Raw genomic sequence first — 26,540 nt, 5'->3', positions numbered from 1 at the left:
CTAGAACCCCCTTCAGTTTCTGCCTGCTTTTGATCATTTTCCAAAGCCTTCAAATAATTGTGTGTGTGTGTGTGTCTGTGTGTGTGTGCACTGTCCAGAGTTGACTGTTGTCTGAGAAAGATTTAGTCTGCTATAAGCTACTTTCCATGACCAGAATCAGAGCTCTCATTCAAGAATACACACTTAGGGCTTCTCTGGTGGTGCAGTGGTTCAGAGTCAGCCTGCCAATGCAGGGGACACGGGTTCGTGCCCTGGTCTGGGAAGATCCCACATGCTGTGGAGTGGCTGGGCCCGTGAGCCATGGCCGCTGAGCCTGCGCGTCCGGAGCCTGTGCTCCACAACAAGAGAGGCCACAACAGTGAGGCCCGCATACCGCAAAAAAAAAAAAAGAAAAAAAAAGAAAAAAGAATACACACTTAAACAAGCTTTTTTTTTTTTAATTTTATTTTTTTTTCTTTATAACAAATTTAATCAGTTATACATATACATATGTTTCCATATCCCCTCCCTTTTGCATCTCCCTCCCAACCTCCCTATCCCACCCCTCCAGGCGGTCACAAAGCACCGAGCTGATCTCCCTGTGCTATGCGGCTGCTTCCCACTAGCTATCTATCTTACGTTTGGTAGTGTATATATGTCCATGCCACTCTTTCACTTTGTCACAGCTTACCCTTCCCCCTCCCCATATCCTCAAGTCCATTCTCTAGTAGGTCTGTGTCTTTATTCCTGTCTTACCCCTATGTTCTTCATGACATTTTTTTTTCTTAAATTCCATATATATGTGTTAGCATACAGTATTTGTCTTTCTCTTTCTGACTTACTTCACTCTGTATGACAGACTCTAGGTCCATCCACCTCATTACAAATAGCTCAATTTCATTTCTTTTTATGGCTGAGTAATATTCCATTGTATATATGTGCCACATCTTCTTTATCCATTCATCGGATGATGGACACTTAGGTTGTTTCCATCTCCGGGCTATTGTAAATAGGGCTGCTATGAACATTTTGGTACATGTCTCTTTTTGAATTATGGTTTTCTCAGGGTATATGCCCAGTAGTGCGACTGCTGGGTCGTATGGTAGTTCTATTTGTAGTTTTTTAAGGAACCTCCATACCGTTCTCCATAGTGGCTGTACCAATTCACATTCCCACCAGCAGTGCAAGAGTGTTCCCTTTTTTCCACACCCTCTCCAGCATTTATTGTTTCTAGATTTTTTGATGATGGCCATTCTGACTGGTGTGAGATGTAGTTTTGATTTGCATTTCTCTAATGAGTAAAGATGTTGAGCATCCTTTCATGTGTTTGTTGGCAGTCTGTATATCTTCTGTGGAGAAATGTCTATTTAGGTCTTCTGCCCATTTTTGGATTGGGTTGTTTGTTTTTTTGTTATTGAGCTGCATGAGCTGCTTATAAATCATGGAGATTAATCCTTTGTCAGTTGCTTCATTTGCAAATATTTTCTCCCATTCTGAGGGTTGTCTTTTGGTCTTGTTTATGGTTTCCTTTGCTGTGCAAAAGCTTTTAAGTTTCATTAGGTCCCATGTGTTTATTTTTGTCTTTATTTCCATTTCTCTAGGAGGTGGGTCAAAAAGGATCTTGCTGTGATTTATGTCATAGAGTGTTCTGCCTATGTTTTCCTCTAAGAGTTTGATAGTGTCTGGCCTTACATTTAGGTCTTTAATCCATTTTGAGCTTATTTTTGTGTATGGTGGTAGGGAGTGATCTAATCTCATACTTTTACATGTCCCTATCCAGTTTTCCCAGCACCACTTACTGAAGAGGCTGTCCTTTCTCCACTGTACATTCCTGCCTCCTTTATCAAAGATAAGGTGACCATATGTCCGTGGGTTTAATCTCTGGGCTTTCTATCCTGTTCCATTGATCTATCTTTCTGTTTTTGTGCCAGTACCATACTGTCTTGATTACTGTAGCTTTGTAGTATAGTCTGAAGTCAGGGAGCCTGATTCCTCCAGCTCCATTTTTCGTTCTCAAGATTGCTTTGGCTATTCGGGGTCTTTTGTGTTTCCATACAAATTGTGAAATTTTTTGTTCTAGTTCTGTGAAAAATGCCAGTGGTAGTTTGATAGGGATTGCATTGAATCTGTAGATTGCTTTGGGTAGTAGAGTCATTTTCACAATGTTGATTCTTCCAATCCAAGAACATGGTACATCTCTCCATCTATTTGTATCATCTGTAATTTCTTTCATCAGTGTCTTATAATTTTCTGCATACAGGTCTTTTGTCTCCTTAGGTAGGTTTATTCCTAGATATTTTATTCTTTTTGTTGCAATGGTAAATGGGAGTGTTTCCTTGATTTCACTTTCAGATTTTTCATCAGTAGTATATAGGAATGCCAGAGATTTCTGTGCATTAATTTTGTATCCTGCAACTTTACCAAATTCATTGATTAGCTCTAGTAGTTTTCTGGTAGCATCTTTAGGATTCTCTATGTATAGTATCATGTCATCTGCAAACAGTGACAGCTTTACTTCTTCTTTTCCAATTTGGATTCCTTTTATTTCCTTTTCTTCTCTGATTGCTGTGGCTAAAACTTCCAAAACTAGGTTGAATAAGAGTGGTGAGAGTGGGCAACCTTGTCTTGTTCCTGATCTTAGTGGAAATGGTTTCAGTTTTTCACCATTGAGGACGATGTTGGCTGTGGGTTTGTCATATATGGCCTTTATTATGTTGAGGAAAGTTCCCTCTATGCCTACTTTCTGCAGGGTTTTTATCATAAATGCGTGTTGAATTTTGTCGAAAGCTTTCTCTGCATCTATTGAGATGATCATATGGTTTTTCTCCTTCAATTTGTTAATATGGTGTATCACGTTGATTGATTTGCATATATTGAAGAATCCTTGCATTCCTGGAATAAACCCCACTTGATCATGGTGTATGATCCTTTTAATGTGCTGTTGGATTCTGTTTGCTAGTATTTTGTTGAGGATTTTTGCATCTATGTTCATCAGTAATATTGGCCTGTAGTTTTCTTTCTTTGTGACATCCTTCTCTGGTTTTGGTATCAAGGTGATGGTGGCCTCGTAGAATGAGTTTGGGAGTGTTCCTCCCTCTGCTATATTTTGGAAGAGTTTCAGAAGGATAGGTGTTAGCTCTTCTCTAAATGCTTGATAGAATTCGCCTGTGAAGCCATCTGGTCCCGGGCTTTTGTTTGTTGGAAGATTTTTTATCACAGTTTCAATTTCAGTGCTTGTGATTGGTCTGTTCATATTTTCTATTTCTTCCTGATTCAGTCTCGGCAGCTTGTGCATTTCTAAGAATTTGTCCATTTCTTCCAGGTTGTCCATTTTATTGGCATAGAGTTGCTTCTAGTAATCTCTCATGATCTTTTGTATTTCTGCAGTGTCAGTTGTTACTTCTCCTTTTTCATTTCTAATTCTATTGATTTGAGTCTTCTCTCTTTTTTTCTTGATGAGTCTGGCTAATGGTTTATCAATTTTGTTTATCTTCTCAAAGAACCAGGTTTTAGTTTGATTGATCTTTGCTATCGTTTCCTTCATTTCTTTTTCATTTATTTCTGATCTGATTTTTATGATTTCTTTCCTTCTGCTAACTTTGGGATGTTTTTGTTCTTCTTTCTCTAATTGCTTTAGGTGCAAGGTTAGGTTGTTTATTCGAGATGTTTCCTGTTTCTTAAGGTGGGATTGTATTGCTATAAACTTCCCTCTTAGAACTGCTTTTGCTGCATCCCATAGGTTTTGGGTCGTCGTGTCTCCATTGTCATTTGTTTCTAGGTATTTTTTAATTTCCTCTTTGATTTCTTCAGTGATCACTTCGTTATTAAGTAGTGTATTGTTTAGCCTCCATGTGTTTGTATTTTTTACAGCTCTTTTCCTGTAATTGATATCTAGTCTCATAGCATTGTGGTCGGAAAAGATACCTGATACAATTTCAATTTTCCTAAATTTACCAAGGCTTGATTTGTGACCCAAGATATGATCTATCCTGGAGAATGTTCCATGAGCACTTGAGAAAAATGTGTATTCTGTTGTTTTTGGATGGAATGTCCTATAAATATCAATTAAGTCCATCTTGTTTAATGTATCATTTAAAGCTTGTGTTTCCTTATTTATTTTCATTTTGGATGATCTGTCCATTGGTGAAAGTGGGGTGTTAAAGTCCCCTACTATGAGTGTGTTACTGTCGATTTCTCCTTTTATGGCTGTTAGTATTTGCCTTATGTATTGAGGTGCTCCTATGTTGGGTGCATAAATATTTACAATTGTTATATCTTCTTCTTGGATCGATCCCTTGATCATTATGTAGTGTCCTTCTTTGTCTCTTCTAGTAGTCTTTATTTTAAAGTCTATTTTGTCTGATATGAGAATTGCTACTCCAGCTTTCTTTTGGTTTCCATTTGCATGGAATATCTTTTTCCATCCCCTTACTTTCAGTCTGTATGTGTCTCTAGGTCTGAAGTGGGTCTCTTGTAGACAGCATATATATGGGTCTTGTTTTTGTATCCATTCAGCCACTCTGTGTCTTTTGGTGGGAGCATTTAGTCCATTTACATTTAAGGTAATTATCGATATGTATGTTCCTATTCCCATTTTCTTAATTGTTTTGGGTTCATTATTGTAGGTCTTTTACTTCTGTTGTGTTTCTTGCCTAGAGAAGTTCCTTTAGCATTTGTTGTAAAGCTGGTTTGGTGGTGCTGAACTCTCTCAGCTTTTGCTTGTCTGTAAACGTTTTAATTTCTCCATCAAATCTGAATGAGATCCTTGCTGGGTAGAGTAATCTTGGTTGCAGGTTTTTCTCCTTCATCACTTTAATTATGTCCTGCCACTCCCTTCTGGCTTGTAGAGTTTCTGCTGAGAGATCAGCTGTTATCCTGATGGGGATTCCCTTGTGTGTTATTTGTTGTTTTTGCCTTGCTGCTTTTAATATGATTTCTTTGTGTTTAATTTTTGACAGTTTGATTAATATGTGTCTTGGCGTATTTCTCCTTGGATTTATTCTGTATGGGACTCTCTGTGCCTCCTGGACTTGATTAACTATTTCCTTTCCCATATTAGGGAAGTTTTCAACTATAATCTCTTCAAATATTTTCTCAGTCCCTTTCTTTTTCTCTTCTTCTTCTGGAACCCCTATAATTCGAATGTTGGTGCGTTTAATGTTGTCCCAGAGGTCTCTGAGACTGTCCTCTGTTCTTTTCATTCTTTTTTCTTTATTTTGCTCTGCAGCAGTTATTTCCACTATTTTATCTTCCACCTCACTTATCCGTTCTTCTGCCTCAGTTATTCTGCTATTGATCCCATCTAGAGTATTTTTTATTTCATGTATTGTGTTTTTAATCGATGCTTGATTCATCTTTAGTTCTTCTAGGTCCTTGTTAACTATTTCTTGCATTTTGTCTATTCTATTTCCAAGATTTTGGATCTGGGAAATAGAATCTTGGATCATCTTTACCATCATTATTCTGAATTCTTTTTCAGGTAGACTGCCTATTACCTCTTCATTTGTTAGATCTGGTGGGTTTTTATCTTGCTCCTTCTCCTGCTGTGTGTTTTTCTGTCTTCTCATTTTGCTTATGTTACTGTGTTTGGGGTCTCCTTTTTGCAGGCTGCAGGTTCGTAGTTCCCGTTGTTTTTGGTGTCTGTCCCCAGTGGCTAAGGTTGGTTTAGTGGGTTGTGTAGGCTTCCTGGTGGAGGGGACTAGTGCCTGTGTTCTGGTGGATGAGGCTGGATCTTGTCTTTCTGGTGGGCAGGTCCACGTCTGTTGGTGTGTTTTGGGGTGTCTGCGGACTTTTTATGATTTTAGGCCACCTCTCTGCTAATGGGTGGCGTTGTGTTCCTGTCTTGATAGTTGTTTGGCTTAGGGTGTCCAGCACTGTAGCTTGCTGGTCGTTGAGTGAAGCTGGGTGCTGGTGTTGAGATGGAGATCTCTGGAAGATTTTTGCCGTTTGATATTATGTGGAGCTGGGAGGTCTCTTGTGGACCAGTGTCCTGAAGTTGGCTCTCCCACCTCAGAGGCACAGCACTGACTCCTGGCTCCTCAATTTGGGATGATGTGTTGTCTATTCATGTATTCCACAGATGCAGGGTACATCAAGTTGATTGTGGAGCTTTAATCCGCTGCTTCTGAGGCTGCTGGGAGAGGTTTCCCTTTCTCTTCTTTGTTCTCACAGCTCCTGGGTCTCAGCTTTGGATTTGGCCCCGCCTCTGTGTGTAGGTCGCCGGAGGGCGTCTGTTCTTTGCTCAGACAGGACAGGGTTAAAGGAGCAGCCTCTTCGGGGACTCTTGCTCACTCAGGTCGGGCGGGAGGGAGGGGCACGGAGTGCGGGGCGAGCCTGCAGCGGCAGAGGTCGGCGTGACGTTGCACCAGCCTGAGGCGCGCCGTGCGATCTCCCAGGGAAGCCGCCCCTGGATCCCGGGACCCTGGCAGTGGCGGGCTGCACAGGCTCCCGGAAGGGCGGTGTGGACAGTGACCTGTGCTCACACACAGGCTTCTTGGCGGCGGCAGCAGCAGCCCCAGCGTCCCACGCCCGTCACTGGGCTCCGCGCTTTGAGTCGCGACTCGTGCCCGTCTGTGGAGCCCCTTTAAGCAGCGCTCTTAATCCCCTCTCCTCGCGCACCAGGAAACCAAGAGGGAAGAAAAAGTCTGTTGCCTCTTCGGCAGCTCCAGAGTTTTCCCGGACTCCCTCCCGGCTAGCTGTGGCACATTAGCCCCCTACAGGCTGAGTTCTTGCCGCCAGCCCCAGTCCTCTCCCTGCGCTCTGACTGAAGCCCGAGCCTCAGCTTCCAGCGCTGCGCGCCCCGGCGGGCGAGCAGACAAGCCTCTCGGGCTGGTGAGTTCCGCTCGGCACCGATCCTCTGTGTGGGGATCTCTCCGCTTTGCCCTACCCAGGTATATGGGGAGTTTCTTGCCTTTTGGGAAGTCTGGGGTCTTCTGCCAGCGTTCAGTAGGTGTTCTGTAGGAGTTGTTCCACGTGTAGCTGTATTTCTGGCGTATCCGTGGGAAGGAAGGTGATCTCCGCCTAAACAAGCTTTTAAGGTGATTCTTTTATACTCTAAAGTTTTAGAGCTGCTGTCTTAGATAAACTGTTGTTCTTAACTTTATCCTTTAAAAGTCATCTTCACTGCAAAAAAGAATTTAAACTCTTTAGGTACATTAGTCGCACTCCTTTTAACCGTGAAAGTAAAGTCCTGCAAAACATGATAACTATACTCTTCCCCACAATGTGTTCCTTGTTACTACAGTTTCCTAAAGGGACTGGAACCTGTCTGTTAAAAATCAGAGAACATTGTAGTAGAGTGGAAAGAATACAGTGTGGTACTCGGTTGTTAGGTTTTAAATGTGATAATACTTAAAGTAAAGGTCCAATAATATCAAAATTACCCTAGAAAATCCTATAAAATGCTGACAAAATTTGTGTGTATAATTTGATACAGTAATGTTTTTGTGCATTAAAATTTGAGAACTACTGAACTAGACAAAAATGGTAATACAGAGAAACTCTCTAAGCAGTGAGTGGACATTCAAACTATCCTGCTGTCAAAATAACTACAAAATTAGAAGATGTGAATGGGGAGCAGGTAGAGAATTCTTAAAACTCCCTGTTTGTCAACCCAATCCAAAAATGGGCAGAAGACCTAAATAGACCTTTCTCCAAAGAAGATATAGAGATTGCCAACAAACACATGAAAGGATGCTCAACATCACTAATCATTAGAGACATGCAAATCAAAACTACAATGAGATATCACCTCACACCGGTCAGAATGGCCATCATCAAAAGGTCTACAAGGGCTTCCCTGGTGGCGCAGTGGTTGAGAGTCCGCCTGCCAATGCAGGGGACACGGGTTCGTGCCCCAGTCCGGGAAGATCCCACATGCTGCAGAGCGGCTGGGCCCGTGAGCCATGGCCGCTGAGCCTGCACGTCCAGAGCCTGTGCTCCACAACGGGAGAGGCCACAACAGTGAGAGACCCGCGTACCGCAAAAAAAAAAAGGACAAATGAAAAAAATAAAAGGTCTACAAACAGTAAGTGCTGGAGAGGGTGTGGAGAAAAGGGAACCCTTTTACGCTGTTGGTGGGAATGTAAATTGATACAGCCACTATGAAGAACAGTATGGAGGTTCCTTAAAAAACTAAAAGTAGAACTACCATACGACCCAACAACCCCACTACTGGGTATATACCCTGAGAAAACCATAATTCAAAGAGTCATGTACCACAATGTTCATTGCAGCTCTATTTACAACAGCCAGGACATGGAAGCAACCTAGTGTTCATCGACAGATGAATGGATAAAGAAGATGTGGCACATATATACAATGGAATATTACTCAGCCATAAAAAGAAATGAAATGGAGTTATTTGTAGTGAGGTGGATGGACCTAGAGTCTGTCATACAGAGTGAAGTAAGTCAGAAAGAGAAAAACAAATACCATATGCTAACACATATATATGGAATCTAAAAATAAAAAATGGTTCTGGTGAATCTAGGGGCAGGACAGGAATAAAGATACAGACGTAGAGAATGTACTTGAGGACACGGGGAGGGGGAGGGTAAGCTGGGACAAAGTGAGAGAGTGGCATGGACATATATACACTACCAAATGTAAAATAGATAGCTAGTGGGAAGCAGCCACATAGCACAGGGAGATCAGCTCAGTGCTTTGTGACCACCTAGAGGGGTGGGATAGGGAGGATGGGAGGGAGATGCAAGAGGGAGGAGATATGGGAATATATATATATATATATATATATATATATATATAGCTGATTCACTTTGTTATAAAGCAGAAACTAACACACCATTGTAAAGCAATTATACTCCAATAAAGATATTAAAAAAAACACAAAACCTCCCTGTTTTTCTAGGCTATGACTTCTCTTGTGTTTTGGAATAGGCCATGCTGACAATCAAAACTTAGTTCTACTACTTAGTAGCTATGTAATCTTCAGCAATTTGCTTAACCTTTTTGAGTCTTGGTTTCCTCATCTATAAAAATTGGGAACCCTTCTTTTGTAATATGAATGCGAAAATGCCTGGAACATTTCCTAGGACATGTCAGAAGGGAGGGTCCCAGACTTTCCCTTTATCTAAGAGTATTCCCCAAGCTTTGTTCTCAAAAGACCCAGGCAAATTCATTTCTGATGATTGGTTTGGATTCAATCTATCTTCTCCCAATACCTTGTTTTTAAAGGGGGCAAGGTTTCAATGAACAACTTCAACTTAAACACAAGGGAACCTTTTGAAAACTTATAGTTTCCTGCTCATTTTCCCAAAAGAATGCAACTTGATGGATAATCTATAAGAGGCTTAGTCAAGAGAAGAATAACCATGATAATGACGATTACATCCCGGAAAGGGCTTAAACTAATGATTATAGAATGTCTAACTCTGATATCTCCATTTATAAATATACTGCCTGCTGTTCTGGGAGCAATCAGTGGTAGTTCTATAATTTTCATATAGGATACAGTGAGAGGTGACAATCTTGTGTGCCTTCAGGCAGATGGTAAGCAGGGCCTTGAAACTGTACTTACACAAGGTAATAAAAATAAACTTTCCATGGGCCTCCCTGGTGGCGCAGTGGTTGAGAGTCCGCCTGCCGATGCAGGGGATGCGGGTTCGTGCCCCGGTCTGGGAGGGTCCCGTGTGCCGCGGAGCGGCTGGGCCCGTGAGCCATGGCCGCTGAGCCTGTGCGTCCGGAGCCTGTGCTCCGCAACGGGAGAGGCCACAACAGTGAGAGGCCCGCATACAGCAAAAAAAAAAAAAAATAAAAAAAAAAAAAATAAAAAAAATAAACTTTCCATATCAGAGGCTGGAGGGAATTTTTAGAGTTTGTTGGGGAAGAGGTGAAGCCGTCTCAATGCTTCTCACTTTGTGCTGTCCCTGGTAACAATGTAAGCCAGAAGACAGTGGAACAACATCTTTAAAATATTGCAAGAAAAAAAAAATACTGAACACCTATAATTCTGTACCCAATGAAACTATCTTTGAAAAATGGAGATTAAAATAAAGACTTTCAGATATGCAAAAGCTGAAAGAATTTATCACCATCAGATCTGCACTACAAAAAAATATTTAAAATAAATTCTTTAGGCAGAAGGAAAGTAATACCAGGTGGAAATATGGATCTACTGAAGAGCACTGGAAATAGTAACTATGTGTGAAATAGAAAAGTCTTTTTCCCTTAGTATTTAAATTTCATTAAAAGATAACTGACTGTGTAAAGCAAAGGTACAAAACATTTACTGTGGAGGTTATAATATATTTAGAAATAAAATGTATGACAACAATAGTACAAAGGACAGAAGGCAAAGAGTTGGAAGTATGCATTTGTGAGGTTCTTATACTACACATAAAGTGGTACATCATTTGAAGGTAAACTGCAATAAGTTAAATTAAATCTTAAAGCCACTACTGAAATAACACAACAAAAAAATATAGCTAATAAGCCAAAAGAAGGAGGTAAAATGGAATCATAGAGAATACTCATTTAATACAAAAGAAGACCAAAAAAGAGGGAAAGGGGAACAAAGGAACAGTCTCAAATAGAATACAAATAGTAAGATGGTCAATTTAGCCCCAACAATAGCAATAATCACATTAAATGCAACTGCTCTAAATATCCCAATTAAAGGCAAAAATTGTAGAGTTGGACTAAAAGCAAGACCCAACTATATGCTGCTTACAAGAAACCACATTAACTATAAAGACACAAATAGGCTAAAAGTAAAAGAAAGAAAATAGATGTATGATGCTAATACTAATCAAAGTAAAGCAATATTAATATCAGAAAAAGAAGAGATCAGAACATGGAATAATACCAGAAATAAAAGGAGTCATTTCATAAGGGTAAAGTGTTGAATTCAAGAGGACATAACAATCCAAAATGTTTATGAACCTAGTAACAGAGCTTCAAAATACACGAAGCAAAAGCTGATATACCTGTAAGAAGAAATAGAGAAACCTACAATTATAGTTGAAGATTTCAATATCTCTCTCTCAACATTTGATAGAACAAGTAGACAGAATAACAATAAGAGCACAGAAGACTTGAATAACACTATGAAGAAAGTTGCCCTAATTGACATTTATAGAACACTCCACTCAGCTTTAGCAGAGTAAAAATTCTTTTCAAATGTACTCATAGATTTACCAAGAGAAACCATATTCTGAGCTATTAAACAAGTCTCAATAAAAATATTTGAGTCGCACAAAGTAAGTACAGTAAGTACTCTGATCACAGTAGAATCAAGAGTACGACAGAATCACAATACATCACAAGAGAAATCAATAACGGCAAGATGTCTGGGAAATCCCCAAACTTCTGGAAATTAAAAAACATAAATCTGTGTAACCCAAGAGTCAAAAAGAATTCAAAACAAATTAGAAAATATTTTAACTGATTTGCAAATAAAAGTGAAAACACAACCTATCAAAACGTACAGGATACAGCTAAAGCAGTGCTTATAAGGGAAATTTGTAGCACTAAATGCCTATTTAGAAAAGAAGTTCTCTATAGTGTGCTGAATTGTGACTTCCAAAAAGATATGTCCACATCCTAGCCCCAAGACCGTGTGAATGTTACCTTATTTGGAAAAAGAGTCTTTGCAGTTATCATTAAGGATCTTGAGATGAGGATATCGTCATTATCCAGGTAAGCTGTACATGCCATCACAAGCATCTTTATAAGAGAGTGGCAAAGAGAAACACACACAGAAGGAAAGACCATGTGAAACGGAGACAGAGATTGGAGTAATGTATTGACAAGCCAAGGAATGCCAATGGCCATCAGAAGCTGGAAGAGGCAAGGAACGGAATCTCCCCTAGAGACCCGGAAAGAATGCAAACCTGCTGACACCTTGATTTCCAACTTCGGGCCTCCAGAACTGTGAGAGTATAAGTTTCTGTGTTAAGCCTCCAAGTTTTTAGTGATTTGTTACAGCAACCACAGGAAACTCATATAGTCTCAAATCAGTGACCTCATTTTCCATGTTAAAAAAACTAAAAAAAGAAGTGCAAATTAAGCACACTGTTAGCAGAATAAAAGAAATAATAAAGATGGGAAGAGAAATCATTGAAGTGGAAAGCAAAAAATCAATACAAGAAAATCAATGAAACCAAAAGTTGAGTCTTTGAAGAGATCAATAAAATTGATAAATCTCTAGCTAGACTTCTCAAAAAAAAGAGTCAAGATACAAGTTACTGATATCAACAATAGAAGAGTTGATGCCGTAACTCTAGACCCTACAGGTATTAAAAGGATAATAAGGATATAGCTTATATGAATACTTTTATTTCAACAACTAAGATGAAATGGACAAATTCATTGAAAGACACAAACTACCAAAGCTCACTCAGGAAAAAATAGATAATCTGAATATCTATATTCATAAATATATAATCTTTCCAGAAAGGAAACTCCAGGCCAGATGGCTTCACTGGCAAAGTCTACCAGACATTCAAGCATTTGCCGAAGACATACAAATTTTTCACAAACTCTTCCAGAAAACTGAAGAGGTAGGAATATTTCTCAACTCATTCTGTATAGCCAGCCTCTGATACCAGAAATAGACAAAGCCATTACAAGAAAGAAAATTACAGATTAACGTGCTCATGAACATAGATACAAAAGTTCTTAAGTAACCTTTAACAAATTAAATACAACAACGTATATAAAATGAGTAACAAATGATGACCAAGTAGAGTTTATCTCAGAAAGGCCAGATTGGTTTAACATTCAAAAATCAATTAATGTGGGCTTCCCTGGTGGCTCAGTGGTTGCAAATCCGCCTGCCAATGCAGGGGACATGGGTTTGAGCCCTGGTCTGGGAAATCCGACATGCCGCGGAGCAACTAAGCTCATGTGCCACAACTACTGAGCCTGCACTCTAGATCCTGTGAGCCACAACTACTGAGCCTGTGTGCCACAACTACTGAAGCCCACATGCCTAGAGCCCATGCTCCGCAACAAGAGAAGCCACCGCAGTGAGAAGCTGGTGCACCACAATGAAGAGTAGCCCCCGCTCGCCGCAACTAGAGAAAAGCCCGCACGCCGCAGCGAAGACCCAACATAATAATAAATAAAATAAATAAATTTTAAAAAATCAATTAATGTAATGCAACAAATTAACAGACCAAAATTGAAAAATCAAGTGGTCATGTCTCAAGAGATGCAGTAAAAGCACTGGACAAAATCCAACATCTATTCCTGACATAAACTCTCCAGTAAACAGGAATAGAAGGGAACTCCTTCAAACTGTTAAATGGCCATCTACATAAAGCCTATGGCTAACATCATGCTTAAGACAAAAGATTGAATGCTTTGATAGCCATACATGTAACATCTCACCCAGCTATTCAGCTCCTAGGTATTTACCCAAGACAAATGAAAGCATTATGTATAACATAAATGCTTATAGCATCTTTACTTGTAATAGCCCCAAACTGGAAATAACCCAAATGTTCATCCACAGGTGAATGGATAAAGCACATTTGGTATATCCATACGATTGAGTACTATTCAGCAATGATAACAACAACAATAATAATAAACCAACCTATAGATGCATGTGACAACATTGATGAATCTCAAAATAATTATGCGAAGTACAAAAAGCCAGATAAAATAGAGTGCATACTGTTTGATTCCATTTATGTGTAATTCTAGAGAATGATAACTAGTCTATAGGGACTGAAAGCCACTAGTCTGATTGCCTAGTAATCAGGATGAGTACAGAGAGGAATAAGAGAGAGGGCTTACCCTAAGCGTCATGAGAAACTTTTGGGGTGTTATACGTGTTTATTATCTCGATTGTGATTATGGTTTCATGGGTGTATACATGCATCAGAACATTTAATTTGATGCTGAATACATGTGCAGTTTATTGTATGTCAGTTATACTTCAATAAATCTATATAAAATGAATAAAATTGTGAGAAGTTTAGGGGGGCTAGAGTGTAAAGGGGAAGGTAGGAAGGCAGGGAGAAATTTGAAGAGATAGGTGGGAGTCTGTCCTGTGGACAGGATCACGGACTAGACTAGAGAAAGCCTAATGGTAGAAACAAGAACTAAGTGATTAGGCAATAGGTGATATACCGCATTGACGAAGACAGTGAAAGGAGAGAAGAACTGGTTATGAAGAAGTGGGGCTGGATCTGGGAGACATCTAAGATGTGGAATTGATATGGCTTTATGACCAGCTGGTCTTATCAGATATCTGATACTCAGATATCTGGCTTGGAAGCTGCTTTAGACTGAATTTTGCTCCCCCAAATTCATATGTTGAACCCCTAACCTTCAATGTGACTGTATCTGGAGATAGGGTATTTAGGAGGTAATTAATGTTAAGTATGTTAATGAGGTTGTACAGGTGGGCGCTAACCCAATAGGACTGTAGGCTTATGAGATGAGGAAGAAATAGAAATCTCTCTTTATCATGTGAAGACATGGTGAGGAGGAACTGTGTGCAAGCCAGAAATCATCTTCCCCTGAAACTGAGCCCTGCAGGACCTTGATCTTGGACTTTGCAGCTTCCAGAACTGTGAGAAAATTAATTTCTGTTGTTTAAGCCACTCAGTCTATGGTATTTGTTATGGCAGCCTAAGAAGACTAACACAAGCTTTTGGGGGTAGTTGGGTCGGGGGAGGGGTGTGGATATGTTCATGCCACTCACCTAGATCAAGAACACAGAAGGTGAAGCAAGTCACAGCAGTGTTATGAGTTCAGACTGGGATATGTTATGTTTGGTGGACATTCACATGAGGACGTAAACAATTGGAAGCATAGGTCTGAAGCTCTGGAGAGAGATTGGCTGGAGGCACATATTTGGGAACCATCAGCAATCAGTGGCAGTTGAAACCATGGAGATGGGTATATAGTTGGGGAGGAAAGTCCAGCAATGGAGAAGAAATGGCCAGAGACAGAGGAGAAGAACCATTACTGAGTGATGATTCTGAAACCAATGAGAGAATTTTGAAAAGAGTTGATTAACAGTATCAAATGCTGCAGCACACGGGGACATGTATCTAGGGACATGTTTCTAGGGACATGTTAAGTGTTTGGCACCAAGGACCCTACAGTCTAGATGAAAAGAGAATACAAATGCATATGAAACAATTAGGAAATCATTCAGCTAGGGTAAATTGTCTTATTAGTGCGACAGAGAAGTGCAATAAAGATTTGTCCATTCATTCTACAAATGTGTTGAGCTCCTACTGTGTATCTGATGTTTAGTTGCTGGATGAGGCACTTGGGCTTTTTATTTATTTTTTTATTATTATTTTTTTAACATCTTTATTGGAGTATAACTGCTTTACAATGGTGTGTTAGTTTCTGTATCTGGAGATAGGGAGATATCTGGAGATATCTGGAGATATTCACTTTATAACAAAGTGAATCAGTTATACCTATACATATGTTCCCATATCTCTTCCCTCTTGCATCTCCCTCCCTCCCACCCTCCCTATCCCACCCCTCTAGGTGGTCACAAAGCACCAAGCTGATCTCCCTATGCTATGCGGTTGTTTCCCACTAGCTATCTGTTTTACGTTTGGTAGTGTATATGTGTCCATGCCACTCTCTCACTTTGTCACAGCTTACCCTTCCCCCTCCCCATATCCTCAAGTCCGTTCTCTAGTAGGTCTGTGTCTTTATTCCCATCTTGCCGCTAGGTTCTTCATGACCGTTTCTTTTTTTTCTTAGATTCCATATATATGTGTTAGCATACGGTAGTTGTCTTTCTCTTTCTGACTTACTTCACTCTGTATGACAGACTCTAGGTCCATCCACCTCACTACAAATAACTCCATTTTGTTTCTTTTTATGGCTGAGTAATATTCCACTTGGGCTTTTTAAAAAGAAGGGTGTGAAAAAAAAATTTAAAAATAAAAAATAAAAAAAATAAAAAGAAGGGTGTGACTGAATTATGGGGATGCAAATAATGATATTCTGGTGAAGTGGAAAAGAACAAAAGCAGAGTAATTTAGGTACATGGGACGAGATGGAGAGGATCCAGTCTTGACAGGAGTCCAAGGAGGGGAGAATAATTGGGGATGGATGGGTGAGTTGGTGCCAGAGATTAGAAGACTGTGGGGTGCCCACCCTAGTATAGCTAGTCTCAGAAGTATTCTTGCTCCAGCACCGACAGCTGCAACATCGAGTAGAGCCTTCTCATGTTGAGCAAGTAGGGCCACTGCTTTCTGCAGGTTTCGGATATGCAGGAAGTACAAGCTGCTTCACTGGCTACCAAATACGAGTACAATTGCCGTCATGCATGTGGGGAGAACTTTCATAACTAGATTCCAAGGCGAAGCATAATTAGAAGAGGGCTTTAGGTATCACAGCACCTTCCGTGGCCCTTTCAAATAGTGGGTGTGTGAGGCTGGGTGATCCCAAGAGTCCATTATAACCTATATTGCAATGGGTTTGGCAAGTAGATATGTGGCCGGATGGATAATACGGTGAATAGTTAGATGGACAAATTCGTGGCGGACGAACCACTACGGACAGGACCCAGGACCCGTCGCCCGGGGAACTAATTAAAGCTTCTCCAGGACCGCCCTGAGGGTGCAGTTCTCCAGATGGCCGGAAGAGGGCGCTGCGGATAGTCTCGATCTGCAGCTGTCAGCGACAGAGTCCTGGGCCGCGAAGGGGAAGCTAGCCGTGGTCACGTCCCGGAAACCCCAGAGCTGCAGACATCTCCCAGAGAGCTCCTGGGGTTGGAACTGCGGCTACCTGAAACTGCCCGGGCCAAGTGTTGGGGGCGGGGGAATGGTGGGAGGTTGGAGAGGAGAAAGGAGCAGAGGAAGAAAGCCCAGCGCTGTTGCTGACTTCCGCGGGAAACGCGAACGCTGAAAACCCATGGGAGCACACTGCTGGGGCTGTGGTTTGCTGAAAGATAGAAGGTAGAAAAAGCTGCGGGTTTCGGCGGTCTAAAGCTGAATGCGGCCGCATACGGACCCTGGGGCGAAACAGCGGTGCCGCCACAAGGATCCTTCCCGAATCTGTCTTTTAGGCCTCAGGTCTCAGCAGCAGCTACAAAACTTTCCTGCAAGCTGCCCGCGCCCCAGGGCGCCTGCGCGGGTGCCGCTACTCCTTAGCATGGGGGCTTCCCGTATCTGTCCTGAGCATGGTGGAATCGCCACTATGCACTCTCTCGCCTGTTTAGAGGCTCTTAATTTTAACAGTAATGAAGAACTGGGAAGAAACAGAAGCCGATTCGCTGTGAAGCTCAGGCTCGGATCCTGCATCTGTCTCCTGCGTCGCCCCACATCGGCCTTGCTGAGTCTCCGAGCAGCTGCAGGCCCGCGTCCCCCGCTTCCCACCCACCAAATCTCGGTTTTCCCCATTTCAAAGGGTGCTGCTAGCGCCGAGTCCCCCTTCTCTCTGCTTTGTAACCCAGTCCCCAAATTCTCTCCTTACCCAAAGCCCCTTCCTGCCAGGGGGCGCCTCTGGAGTTAGTGGAGAGGGTAAGGGTTCTGACTATAACTTGGGATGAGTTGAATCTAGGCTGTGTGACATGAAAATAGGAGGGTTTCAAGACCACAGGTGTCGACTTCTGGAGGGCTTGACCTGACAGGACACGTTTCTTTGACACCAAAGAGCTGAGGGTGGGAGTCTCCTCTTTTCCTGGAGGATGCTGGCCTTCACATGCGCAATCTCGCCTCTCATTCCAACCCCAGAGTCCCGAGTGGAGTGCAGGGAGAGGGCTGCACAGGAGCTGCGCCGGGACGTCCTAGTGTCATCCCTCTCCTCGGTCCTGCTCTCAGGACCTGCCCAGAGGCCACGGTTTGAGGAGAGCATCCCCCAAAGAAAGGCCACCCTCAAAGACCCTAGATGATCAAGGTGAGATGGAGAGCAGTTAGAGGAATCTCCAAATCTCTTCTTTGCCCCGCGTCTGCGAAATCCTCCTCCGGAAAGCTGCCAGACTGTATTCCCTGGGGCTTCGCTTCTCGAGAGGTTCTCAATTTTGGTGCCTGGGAAAAGGGCACAGAGGGGTCCTGTGAGATCCTTCAGGGAGAGGAAGACGCCCTCCAGAGGGGGCTCCGGGTACTCTCTCAGTTCCTTGCATCTCGGGATTGGAGACCAGCGACCCCCAGCGCCCAGCTGCGTTCCTGCTTTCTGCTCCCTGGGCGGGGTTGCCTCGAAGGCACCCGGAAACCCAGCTCAGCCTGGCTCAGGAGTCTGCGCCTGGCTGAGGAAGACTCGCCTGCCTCTGGCCTGGGCGCGGGAGCCTCCGAGGGGGCAAAGAGCTTCATGCAGAGTAAGAGGCCTGGATTCACAGTTTCTATAAACGCAAGATACAGAGCCAGAAGTAATAACCCCTTCCATGTGCTAGCGAATTTTATGATTTACAAACTCATGTACATCCCTAGCACAACCTGGGAGGTACACCGGACAGGTTAGGATCATTTTTGCAGCCCAGGAAACAGGTGCTAAGAGACTTTGTTTCCTTAATTCAACATTTCTTGAGGCAATGGAGGATTCGAGGATAAATAAAGCAAGGACTAGCTCTTGGAGGCGGGGGTAGGGAGGGCTGAAAATAACACCCTAGTTTACTCTGGCCGTAAGGGTAGCGGCTCCAGACTGTGACAGGCGTCCACAAGAGCTATACGACGTGGCTGAAAAGTGGCAAAGCTGGGGCTGGAACCGGGACTTCTGACTTACATTCAAGAGCCTTGCCCACAACCCCTGACCTCTTGAAGATCAGGAAATGGTGCATAAACACACAAACCTTCATTACGACCCTCTCTATCTCGGTTGAAGCCTGAAGTTAACATTTGTCACAAGCTACATATTATCTGAGAGATTTGTTGCTAATTTGTAAGCTTCACGTAGGTAGGAGCCTCATCTAGCTTATTTAAGGCTGAATTTTCAAGCCTAGCTCGGCGCCTGGCACAGATCCCACACTTAATAAATATTTGTTGAATGAATCACAAATTGCAATAACTCAGAGCAAAATAACACCACCAGGAAACAGGTCGCTCCCTTCCCTAGAGAGTGTGAAGGACCATAAAGGGAATTAGAAAAATGGGGGGAGGGGAGAAGATAGGCTTTCCCATTTCATCATCCCCCACCTGGTCCGAGCTATAGCCCCGAATTAGCCTTCCGTATGAGCCTTCTAAGTTCTCAAAGAAGTGGTCCAGAAGGGAAAGAAGGTCATTTCCCTTTGGCCGGGAGGGTGGTGAGCAAAGGCTGATGACAGCTCCGCGTGTCTCGGACCCGGCCTGGGCCTGCACCTCCCGGGCTCCTAGATTCCGTGCCAAGCCACAGCCAGCAAAGCAGAGCGTGGCCGAGATTGAGGCGGGTGTGGGAGACCGTGCCCGGGAAAACTCCTTGAGAGGCCTGAGCTGTACCTCGCTCTGCGGCCGCCCCACCGCGCCACCTCGCCCGGGAGCGAGCTGGCTGACAGCTAAGGAAAGATGCACGGGCCCCATAGGGTGGACTTGGGCTTCCCAAGAATCCCCTGCAATCATGGAGAAACTACTGGTTTAACTGGGGTCTGCCCCATTTAAGATGAGTCGGCGGTGGGTGGGTGGGGAGGGGGTGGCTAGAAGAAAGGACACTTTGGTCCGGAAGAGGTGTTGGACCCAGGAGAGGGACTCTCAAGGCCTTTGCTTGGACCAGCCCGGAGATACGGGTAGCCACCTTTTCCCCAAAAGGTGCTTTGGTCTTCGGGCTTATTCTTGGCAGTGCAGCGCATCTGGGAAAAGGTGCGGAGCGGTGCGTGTGTGAAGGGGCAGAAGCGGAAGAGGCGCAGGGGCAGGGGCCTCAAGGTGCAACAGTGGCCCAGACGAGGTCCAGAGGAGAGCAGGTGCTGGCGCGTGCCGTGCTGGGGGAGCATGGAGCACAATCTTGGTTGCGGAGGGGAGGGGGCGTGCAGCAGGAGCCCTTGCCCTCCACCCCCCCCTACTTCGAGCTCCCGCTGCTGCTCAGGGCCCCAACCCAACGCCTGCCAGCTGCCTGCGTGGCTCCGGGTCCTCGTCCCGTCCGCAAGCCTGGGCTGGGGGCGGGGAGCTGCCAGCCACGTGCCTGCTTCGGAGCTGAAAGCTTCCGAGGGACCAAGGCCGAGGAGGCATGGCTCAAGGACTGCGGAAGATTCACCCAACTCTTCCCTTCACTCAGATTCAGGGCTTTAACGCGAGGAAGAGGGATTTGCTAATAATAACAATACAGAAATCTCGAGCGCTGGCACCGAACTTGAAGTATTTCCAAAGCTTTCAAAGCACTTTCATGTGCCCGATTTTATTTGAATCTTGCAAAAACCGTGTGAAGAATTACCTCTATTTCTAAATGGCACTGAGACTGGGAGAGACGTACAGCGTTCTACACTGAGTGTTTCTTACATTTACTAATAATATAAAATAATGGAGAGGGAGAGAGAGAAAGAAGATGGGAGATTGGGAGACCCATCCCGCCTTGGCATTAAGACCCCAGATGAGACGCAGGCCCCGGGCTGGGGGCCCAACTGCAAACAAGATCTGTATTCAGTTTTGTCCGCTCTCCTCAGTTTTGTCCTTTGTCCGTTCACTTGAGCCCAGCGTTGTCCTCTTCCCTCCTCGCTCCCAGGACTTAGGCATCGCATTGACCAAGGCGCAGTTGATGGGGGTCTGAGTCCTTCCTGAGAGCGCCCCCCAGAGAAGTCCCTTGGAAGGAAGGCAATGAGCGACCTGGCGCCCGTCTTTCGAAGCACGACCGATGAGTGCATCTCGGCGCTCATACACAGGTTTGCCTGCCCGAAAGCCAACAAGCGGGCCCAGAAACATGGGCCCGTGCAGTAGGCAGGAGATGGGCGTGCCCTGGGCTTTCTCTCCCCTCTTAAGGGGCATAGGTGGTGAGGAAACTGAATGTAGTATGTAAGTTGGCTTTGTATTGAGGGAGTGCCGAGCACTTCTCAAGGGGAGGATTGAAATCTTGAAATAAAAAGCCAATGAACAAAACAACTTTCCCTACAACGATTGCTATTAATGGAAAAGGCGCCTAACCTGCTGAATTAAATCGTTCGAAAGAGCCCGTTCATCATCGGGAGCTCCTCTACAAGGAGGGGAAAGAAAATGTGAAAACAAAACCAAAATCGAGAAGCCTCCTTAACCGGCCCCCGCAGTGTCTTGGAGGCCCCTGCCCGACCTAAGAGCACTCCTCCCTCCCAGCCCCCGGCGCGGAGAGGAGGCTAAAACAGCTAAAGAGAAAACAAAACAACAACAAAACGTTTAATATCCAAGGGGAAAAGTCGGAGTGGGTCTCCGGATCTGCACCGCACAGGGCTCGGCTCCGTAGTCCACTCTGCTGGAGGCCCGGGCCTGGCCGGAGCAGCGCAGCGGATGCCTCCGGCCGGGCTGGGGAGCACAGCCCACAGTTTCTCCTCTCCAGGCGCCCAAGGACCCTCAAGACGCGGGGCTCACACTTGAAGCCTGAGAACGCGCAGACAGGAAACCCACTTCCTCCTAAGCAGTTTCTTGCCACCCGGATGAGAGGCGCCCAACTGAAGCAGAATGATCCTCACCTACTAGTATCCAGAGTGGCCACAAAGCGACTGGCCATTTATGCCGGCGCTTTAAACAAAGATATTTGGTTACTGCCGGGGGAGCAAGTGCACTTTTGCATGGCTGAGCTCCGGGTGGAGGCAAGCCTCAACCCAGCCTCCCGCCCGCTCGGCTGCTCACGCCCGGGGACTCGCCCCCTCCCGGCCAGCTCGTCCCGCCGGGGTTCAGGCTCAGTTCCACCCGGCAACAGGCGGGCGGGCACTCACGACGCTCCCTGCCCGAGCCCTCCCTGAAGCATCAGGGGGGAAAACAGCGTGACCCTGGGCTCGGGTGCTGGGGCTGTGATGTCCTCGGAAAGTCAGCTCCAGTCCCAGAACCCCGCGTGTCCGGGCGATGGGCGAGGGTCGGGGACACCAGGTTTGTTCGAGGTGGAGCAACTTCAGCGATGGCCCTTCGCGTTAATCCCCCCAGCTTCTCAGCTCGGGCGGCCAGCGGTGTCCTTGCCTTAGCAGGGGATGGGGGTGGGGAAGGGTAGCCGAGTGTGGGTTGGGGGGGGCGTGAAGCAGGGGGCCCTAGCACTCTGGGAAGACCCTGAGCTGGGGGGAGGGCGGCGCGGGGATCTGGGACAGCCTCTCGGCGGCAGCCGATCCCCTGCTCAGCGCCTCCTCCGCCCGCTGGGATTCTCTCTCGGGAAGGGGGAAAGGGGGCGGGGAGCAGAGGTGTCCTTCTGACGGCGGCAGAAGAGGCAGACAGACTGACAGACACGCAGACCAACAGTGGAGCCCCAGGGTTCGTCCCCTGACTCCCGAGCTCCTTTGGTGGCGACTGGGGCTCGGCGCTGCGAAGCCAGATGTGGTCCGGAGGCAGTGGGAAGGCGCGGGGCTGGGAGGCCGCGGCGGGAGGGAGGACCAGCCCCGGCAGGCTCAGGTGAAAACCCACCCGCCCCTCGGCCCACTCCCCGTCCCTGCCCGGGGAACCCCGACCGAACTGGAAAGTGGTTCACTTTGTAACTCCGCAAGTTGGTTGCAAAGCGGCGTTCACCTTCCTTCCTCCCCAACATCCCTCCTCCTCGGCTACTCCCCATCCCACCTCTTGCCCTCCCCTCTCTCGGTTCCCTCCTCCTTTCCCTCCCCCCCGCCTCCCCCCCACCTCCGCGCGCCACCGCACCCCACAAAAATGGGGGTAGGGGTTCCGGGGGAGGGGAAAAGAAATGCTTTGGGTCGCGTCTCTGCCTCTCTCTCTCTGTCTCTCTCTCTGTCTCTCTCTCTCTCTCTCTCCCTCTTTGAGACCTAAAAATCCTGACAAGTGAAACTTAAAGGTGTTTACCTTGTCATCAGCATGTAAGCTAATTATCTCGGGCAAGATGTAGGCTTCTATTGTCTTGTTGCTTTAGCGCTTACGCCCCGCCTCTGGTGGCTGCCTAAAACCTGGCGCCGGGCTAAAACAAACGCGAGGCAGCCCCCGAGCCTCCACTCAAGCCAATTAAGGCGGACTCGGTCCACTCGGTTACGTGTACATCCAACAAGATCGGCGTTAAGGTAACACCAGAATATTTGGCAAAGGGAGAAAAAAAAAAAGCAGCGAGGCTTCGCCTTCCCCCTCTCCCTTTTTTTTCCTCCTCTTCCTTCCTCCTCCAGCCGCCGCCGAATCATGTCGATGAGTCCAAAGCACACGACTCCGTTCTCAGTGTCTGACATCTTGAGTCCCCTGGAGGAAAGCTACAAGAAAGTGGGCATGGAGGGCGGCGGCCTCGGGGCTCCGCTGGCGGCTTACAGGCAGGGCCAGGCGGCACCGCCGGCCGCCGCCATGCAGCAGCACGCCGTGGGGCACCACGGCGCCGTCACTGCCGCCTACCACATGACGGCTGCGGGGGTGCCCCAGCTCTCGCACTCCGCCGTGGGGGGCTACTGCAACGGCAACCTGGGCAACATGAGCGAGCTGCCGCCGTACCAGGACACCATGCGGAACAGCACTTCGGGCCCCGGATGGTACGGCGCCAACCCGGACCCGCGCTTCCCGGCCAGTAAGTGAGGCCGCCCCACTGCAGGGCCGCGGGTTGAGCGCCGGAGGCGCGGGGAGAGCCGCCGGGAAGGCGCGGCGCCTGCCGGCTGCGCGCTGGGCATCATCAGGGTGGGCGGCCGGGCAGTGGCGCCAACGAGTCGGGCGCAGGAGCTGGGGAGTCTTCCCTTGTTGAGCTGAGGGGTCCAAGAAGAGGCACTTGGGAGCTCTGGGGTCCTGAGGGCAGGAGCTGGTATTTGGCGTCTGCCAGATGCGGCCAAGTGGCCGCTCTGCTCCGCGCGGGAGACCTCGGAATGCGGAGGGAGGTGGCCCCCTAACTAAGAGAGCCGGGATGAGCAGAGCGCGGAGAGGCGCGGCCTGGCCGGGAGGGAGGTTGCCCTGCTGGGATGATGCGCTCAGGCCCCTGGCCTGGCCCACTCTCCAGTCTAGGCTGGAGGGAGGGCTTGTGGCTCCAGAGGGGGTTCTAAATGGGCCGAACAAGTGCCCTCATTGGGGCTGACCGGAGAGAGCGGCCAAGAGGCAAAGAGTCTGGGGTCTCGGGGTCTCTAGCTTTTCGAAAGCGAACACCTTCCTCTCCTAAGCTCCCAAAGCTGGAGCCTACAGCTAGACCCCAGTTCCTGGCCTGGGCCCAGTTTGCTGCCCGTGGCCCACTAACCGAACGAATCTGGTGGGCTGGGCACGAAAGGAACAGGAGGAACAGTCTTTCTCCGCTCTGCTTTTTGGGTGAAGCACCGAGACTGAGGGAGGTAGCCGGGGTTGAGGCGGGGAGCTCTGCAGTAAACCCCTCGACGGCACGGCCTGGGGCAGGCGCTGGCGATCCCGCGGCTGGGCCTCTCAGGGTGGAGGCGGCCTAGGTGAGGAGTGCGCCGTCGGGGCAGGGGCCGGGCCGGCCAAGCGCGCAGAACGCAGAGGTGGTCTGGCCCGGCCCCTGCCGACGCTGTGCGTTTGTCGCTTACAGTCTCCCGCTTCATGGGCCCGGCGAGCGGCATGAACATGAGCGGCATGGGCGGCCTGGGCTCTCTGGGGGACGTGAGCAAGAACATGGCCCCACTACCAAGCGCACCGCGCCGGAAGCGCCGGGTGCTCTTCTCCCAGGCGCAGGTGTACGAGCTGGAGCGACGCTTCAAACAACAGAAGTACCTGTCCGCGCCCGAGCGCGAGCACCTGGCCAGCATGATCCACCTGACGCCCACGCAGGTCAAGATCTGGTTCCAGAACCACCGCTACAAGATGAAGCGCCAAGCCAAGGACAAGGCGGCACAGCAGCAACTGCAGCAGGATAGCGGCGGCGGGGGCGCCGGGTGCCAGCAGCAGCAAGCGCAGCAGCAGTCACCGCGCCGCGTGGCTGTGCCGGTCCTCGTGAAAGACGGCAAACCCTGCCAGGCGGGCGCCCCTGCGCCGGGCGCCGCCAGCCTGCAAGGCCACGCGCAGCAGCAGGCGCAGCAGCAAGCGCAGGCCGCTCAGGCGGCGGCAGCAGCTATCTCAGTGGGCAGCGGCGGCCCCGGCCTCGGCGCGCACCCGGGCCACCAGCCGGGCAGCGCGGGCCAGTCTCCGGACCTGGCGCACCACGCCACCAGTCCCGCGGCGCTGCAGGGCCAGGTCTCCAGCCTGTCCCACCTGAACTCCTCGGGCTCGGACTACGGCACCATGTCCTGCTCCACCTTGCTATATGGTCGGACCTGGTGAGAGGACGCCGGGCCGGGCCTAGCCCAGCGCTCTGCCTCATCGCTTCCCCTACTGCCCGCTACACACCACCAACCACCCACTACACCGTGCGCTTCGACTTTTCTGAAGAACCTGTCCCGATAAGACCAAGGGAAAAAACACAACGACCAAACTGCTGGACGTATTTCTTTTCTTTTCTTTTCTTTTTCTAAAATTTGCAGGATTTTTTTTTTTAAAAGAAAATAAAACAACCAAGCGATCCAATTCTTTAAGGAGTCTTAAACCGAGAAGGACATAACAAGAACCGCTCTGGGGATGTCTTTTGGGTGATTCCGATGGGTTTCCCACGCTCGGGTGGGGCGCAGTTTGGAGAGGGCTCTACGCTGACATGCCTCTGGACTCTAAAGATCGAAAACTTCACTCTGGGTACACTGTGCCAGCAAAGTGGACTTGCCTGTAAATACCAGGATTTCTTTGAAGGGGCGACGGGGGCTGGGGAGAGGAAAAGACTCCTCGACAGATTCCGTTTGCCACTGACACAAAGGAAATGCCCCCTCCTGGCCCCCTCTGGCCACCCAGGCTCAGCTGAGACAGGCCCTGGTTAAAATTGTTTTATGTTTGATGTGAACTTGTAGCTGTAAAACGCTGTCAAAAGTTGGACTAAATGCTTAGTTTTAGTAATCTGTACATTTTGTTGTAAAAAACAAAAACAAAAAACCAGTCCCCGTCCCCAGCCCATCATATTTTTTATGGGCCTTGACAAATCTGTGTATATTATTTGGCAGTTTGGTATTTGCAGCGTCAGTCTTTTTCTGTTGTAACTTATGTAGATATCTGGCTTAAGTATAGTTCCTAAGAAGCTTCTAATAAATTATACAAATTAAAAAGATTCTTTTTCTGATTAAAAAACCCATCTTTTGTTTGGTTTTGATTTGGCTTTTTTGGTGGTAGGGGGTGTGGCTCAACATTGGCCTGATGAGATTCGAATTGTTTGGGGGCTCAAAGGATCCTGAACCAGTTAAGGAGGCCGGGCGCAGAGTCTTTGCCCCACGGGAAGAGGGAGTTTTGTTCTGCCTCTGAATTAAGTAGAACCAAACCTTGAGCAGTCCTGGGACTTGGCAATAGAGAGTAGAAAAGCTAAACTCCTTCCACCAGGAGGAAAGGGAGAAAAGAAGAGAAAGAGACCAAAGGACTAGTTTTCAAAGCCAGGCTTCTGTTTCTTAAAACCTCAGAAGTATCTACCGTGATCTTATACAGCTGAGCCAGTGTTTTAAAGCAGCCGGCCTCGGACATTCATTTTAAATAACCCTGAATGAACGATTATTTTTACTAGATGGATCATGCCTGTAGATTTCAACGTTAATTCTTTATTTCTAATCCTCGGCGGAGCCT

At 46.9% G+C, this 26,540-nt stretch overlaps 1 protein-coding gene across 2 annotated transcripts; it reads left to right on the top strand.

Annotated features, from left to right (window-relative positions):
- The first annotated feature begins 21,685 nt into the window (after nt 1-21,685).
- Nucleotides 21,686-26,072, top strand: NKX2-1 (NK2 homeobox 1). Of its 2 annotated transcripts, none has more exons than XM_082618450.1 (3): nt 21,686-21,881; nt 23,102-23,487; nt 24,442-26,072. In XM_082618450.1, exons 2-3 carry the CDS (start codon nt 23,115-23,117, stop codon nt 25,167-25,169), a joined length of 1,101 nt encoding a protein of 366 aa, XP_082474576.1. In that variant the 5' UTR covers nt 21,686-21,881; nt 23,102-23,114; the 3' UTR covers nt 25,170-26,072. The 2 variants fall into 2 exon arrangements, with proteins under 2 accessions (XP_082474576.1, XP_082474577.1); XM_082618451.1 differs by lacking the exon at nt 21,686-21,881 and adding an exon at nt 22,276-22,391.
- The last annotated feature ends 468 nt before the right edge of the window (nt 26,073-26,540 follow it).

Source organism: Mesoplodon mirus (genome assembly GCF_964341445.2).
Source record: "Mesoplodon mirus genome assembly, chromosome: 4".
Taxonomy (NCBI): Eukaryota; Metazoa; Chordata; class Mammalia; order Artiodactyla; family Ziphiidae; genus Mesoplodon; species Mesoplodon mirus.
The sequence above is the reverse complement of the archived record's forward strand: the minus strand, read 5'-3'. Positions and strand labels throughout refer to the sequence as shown.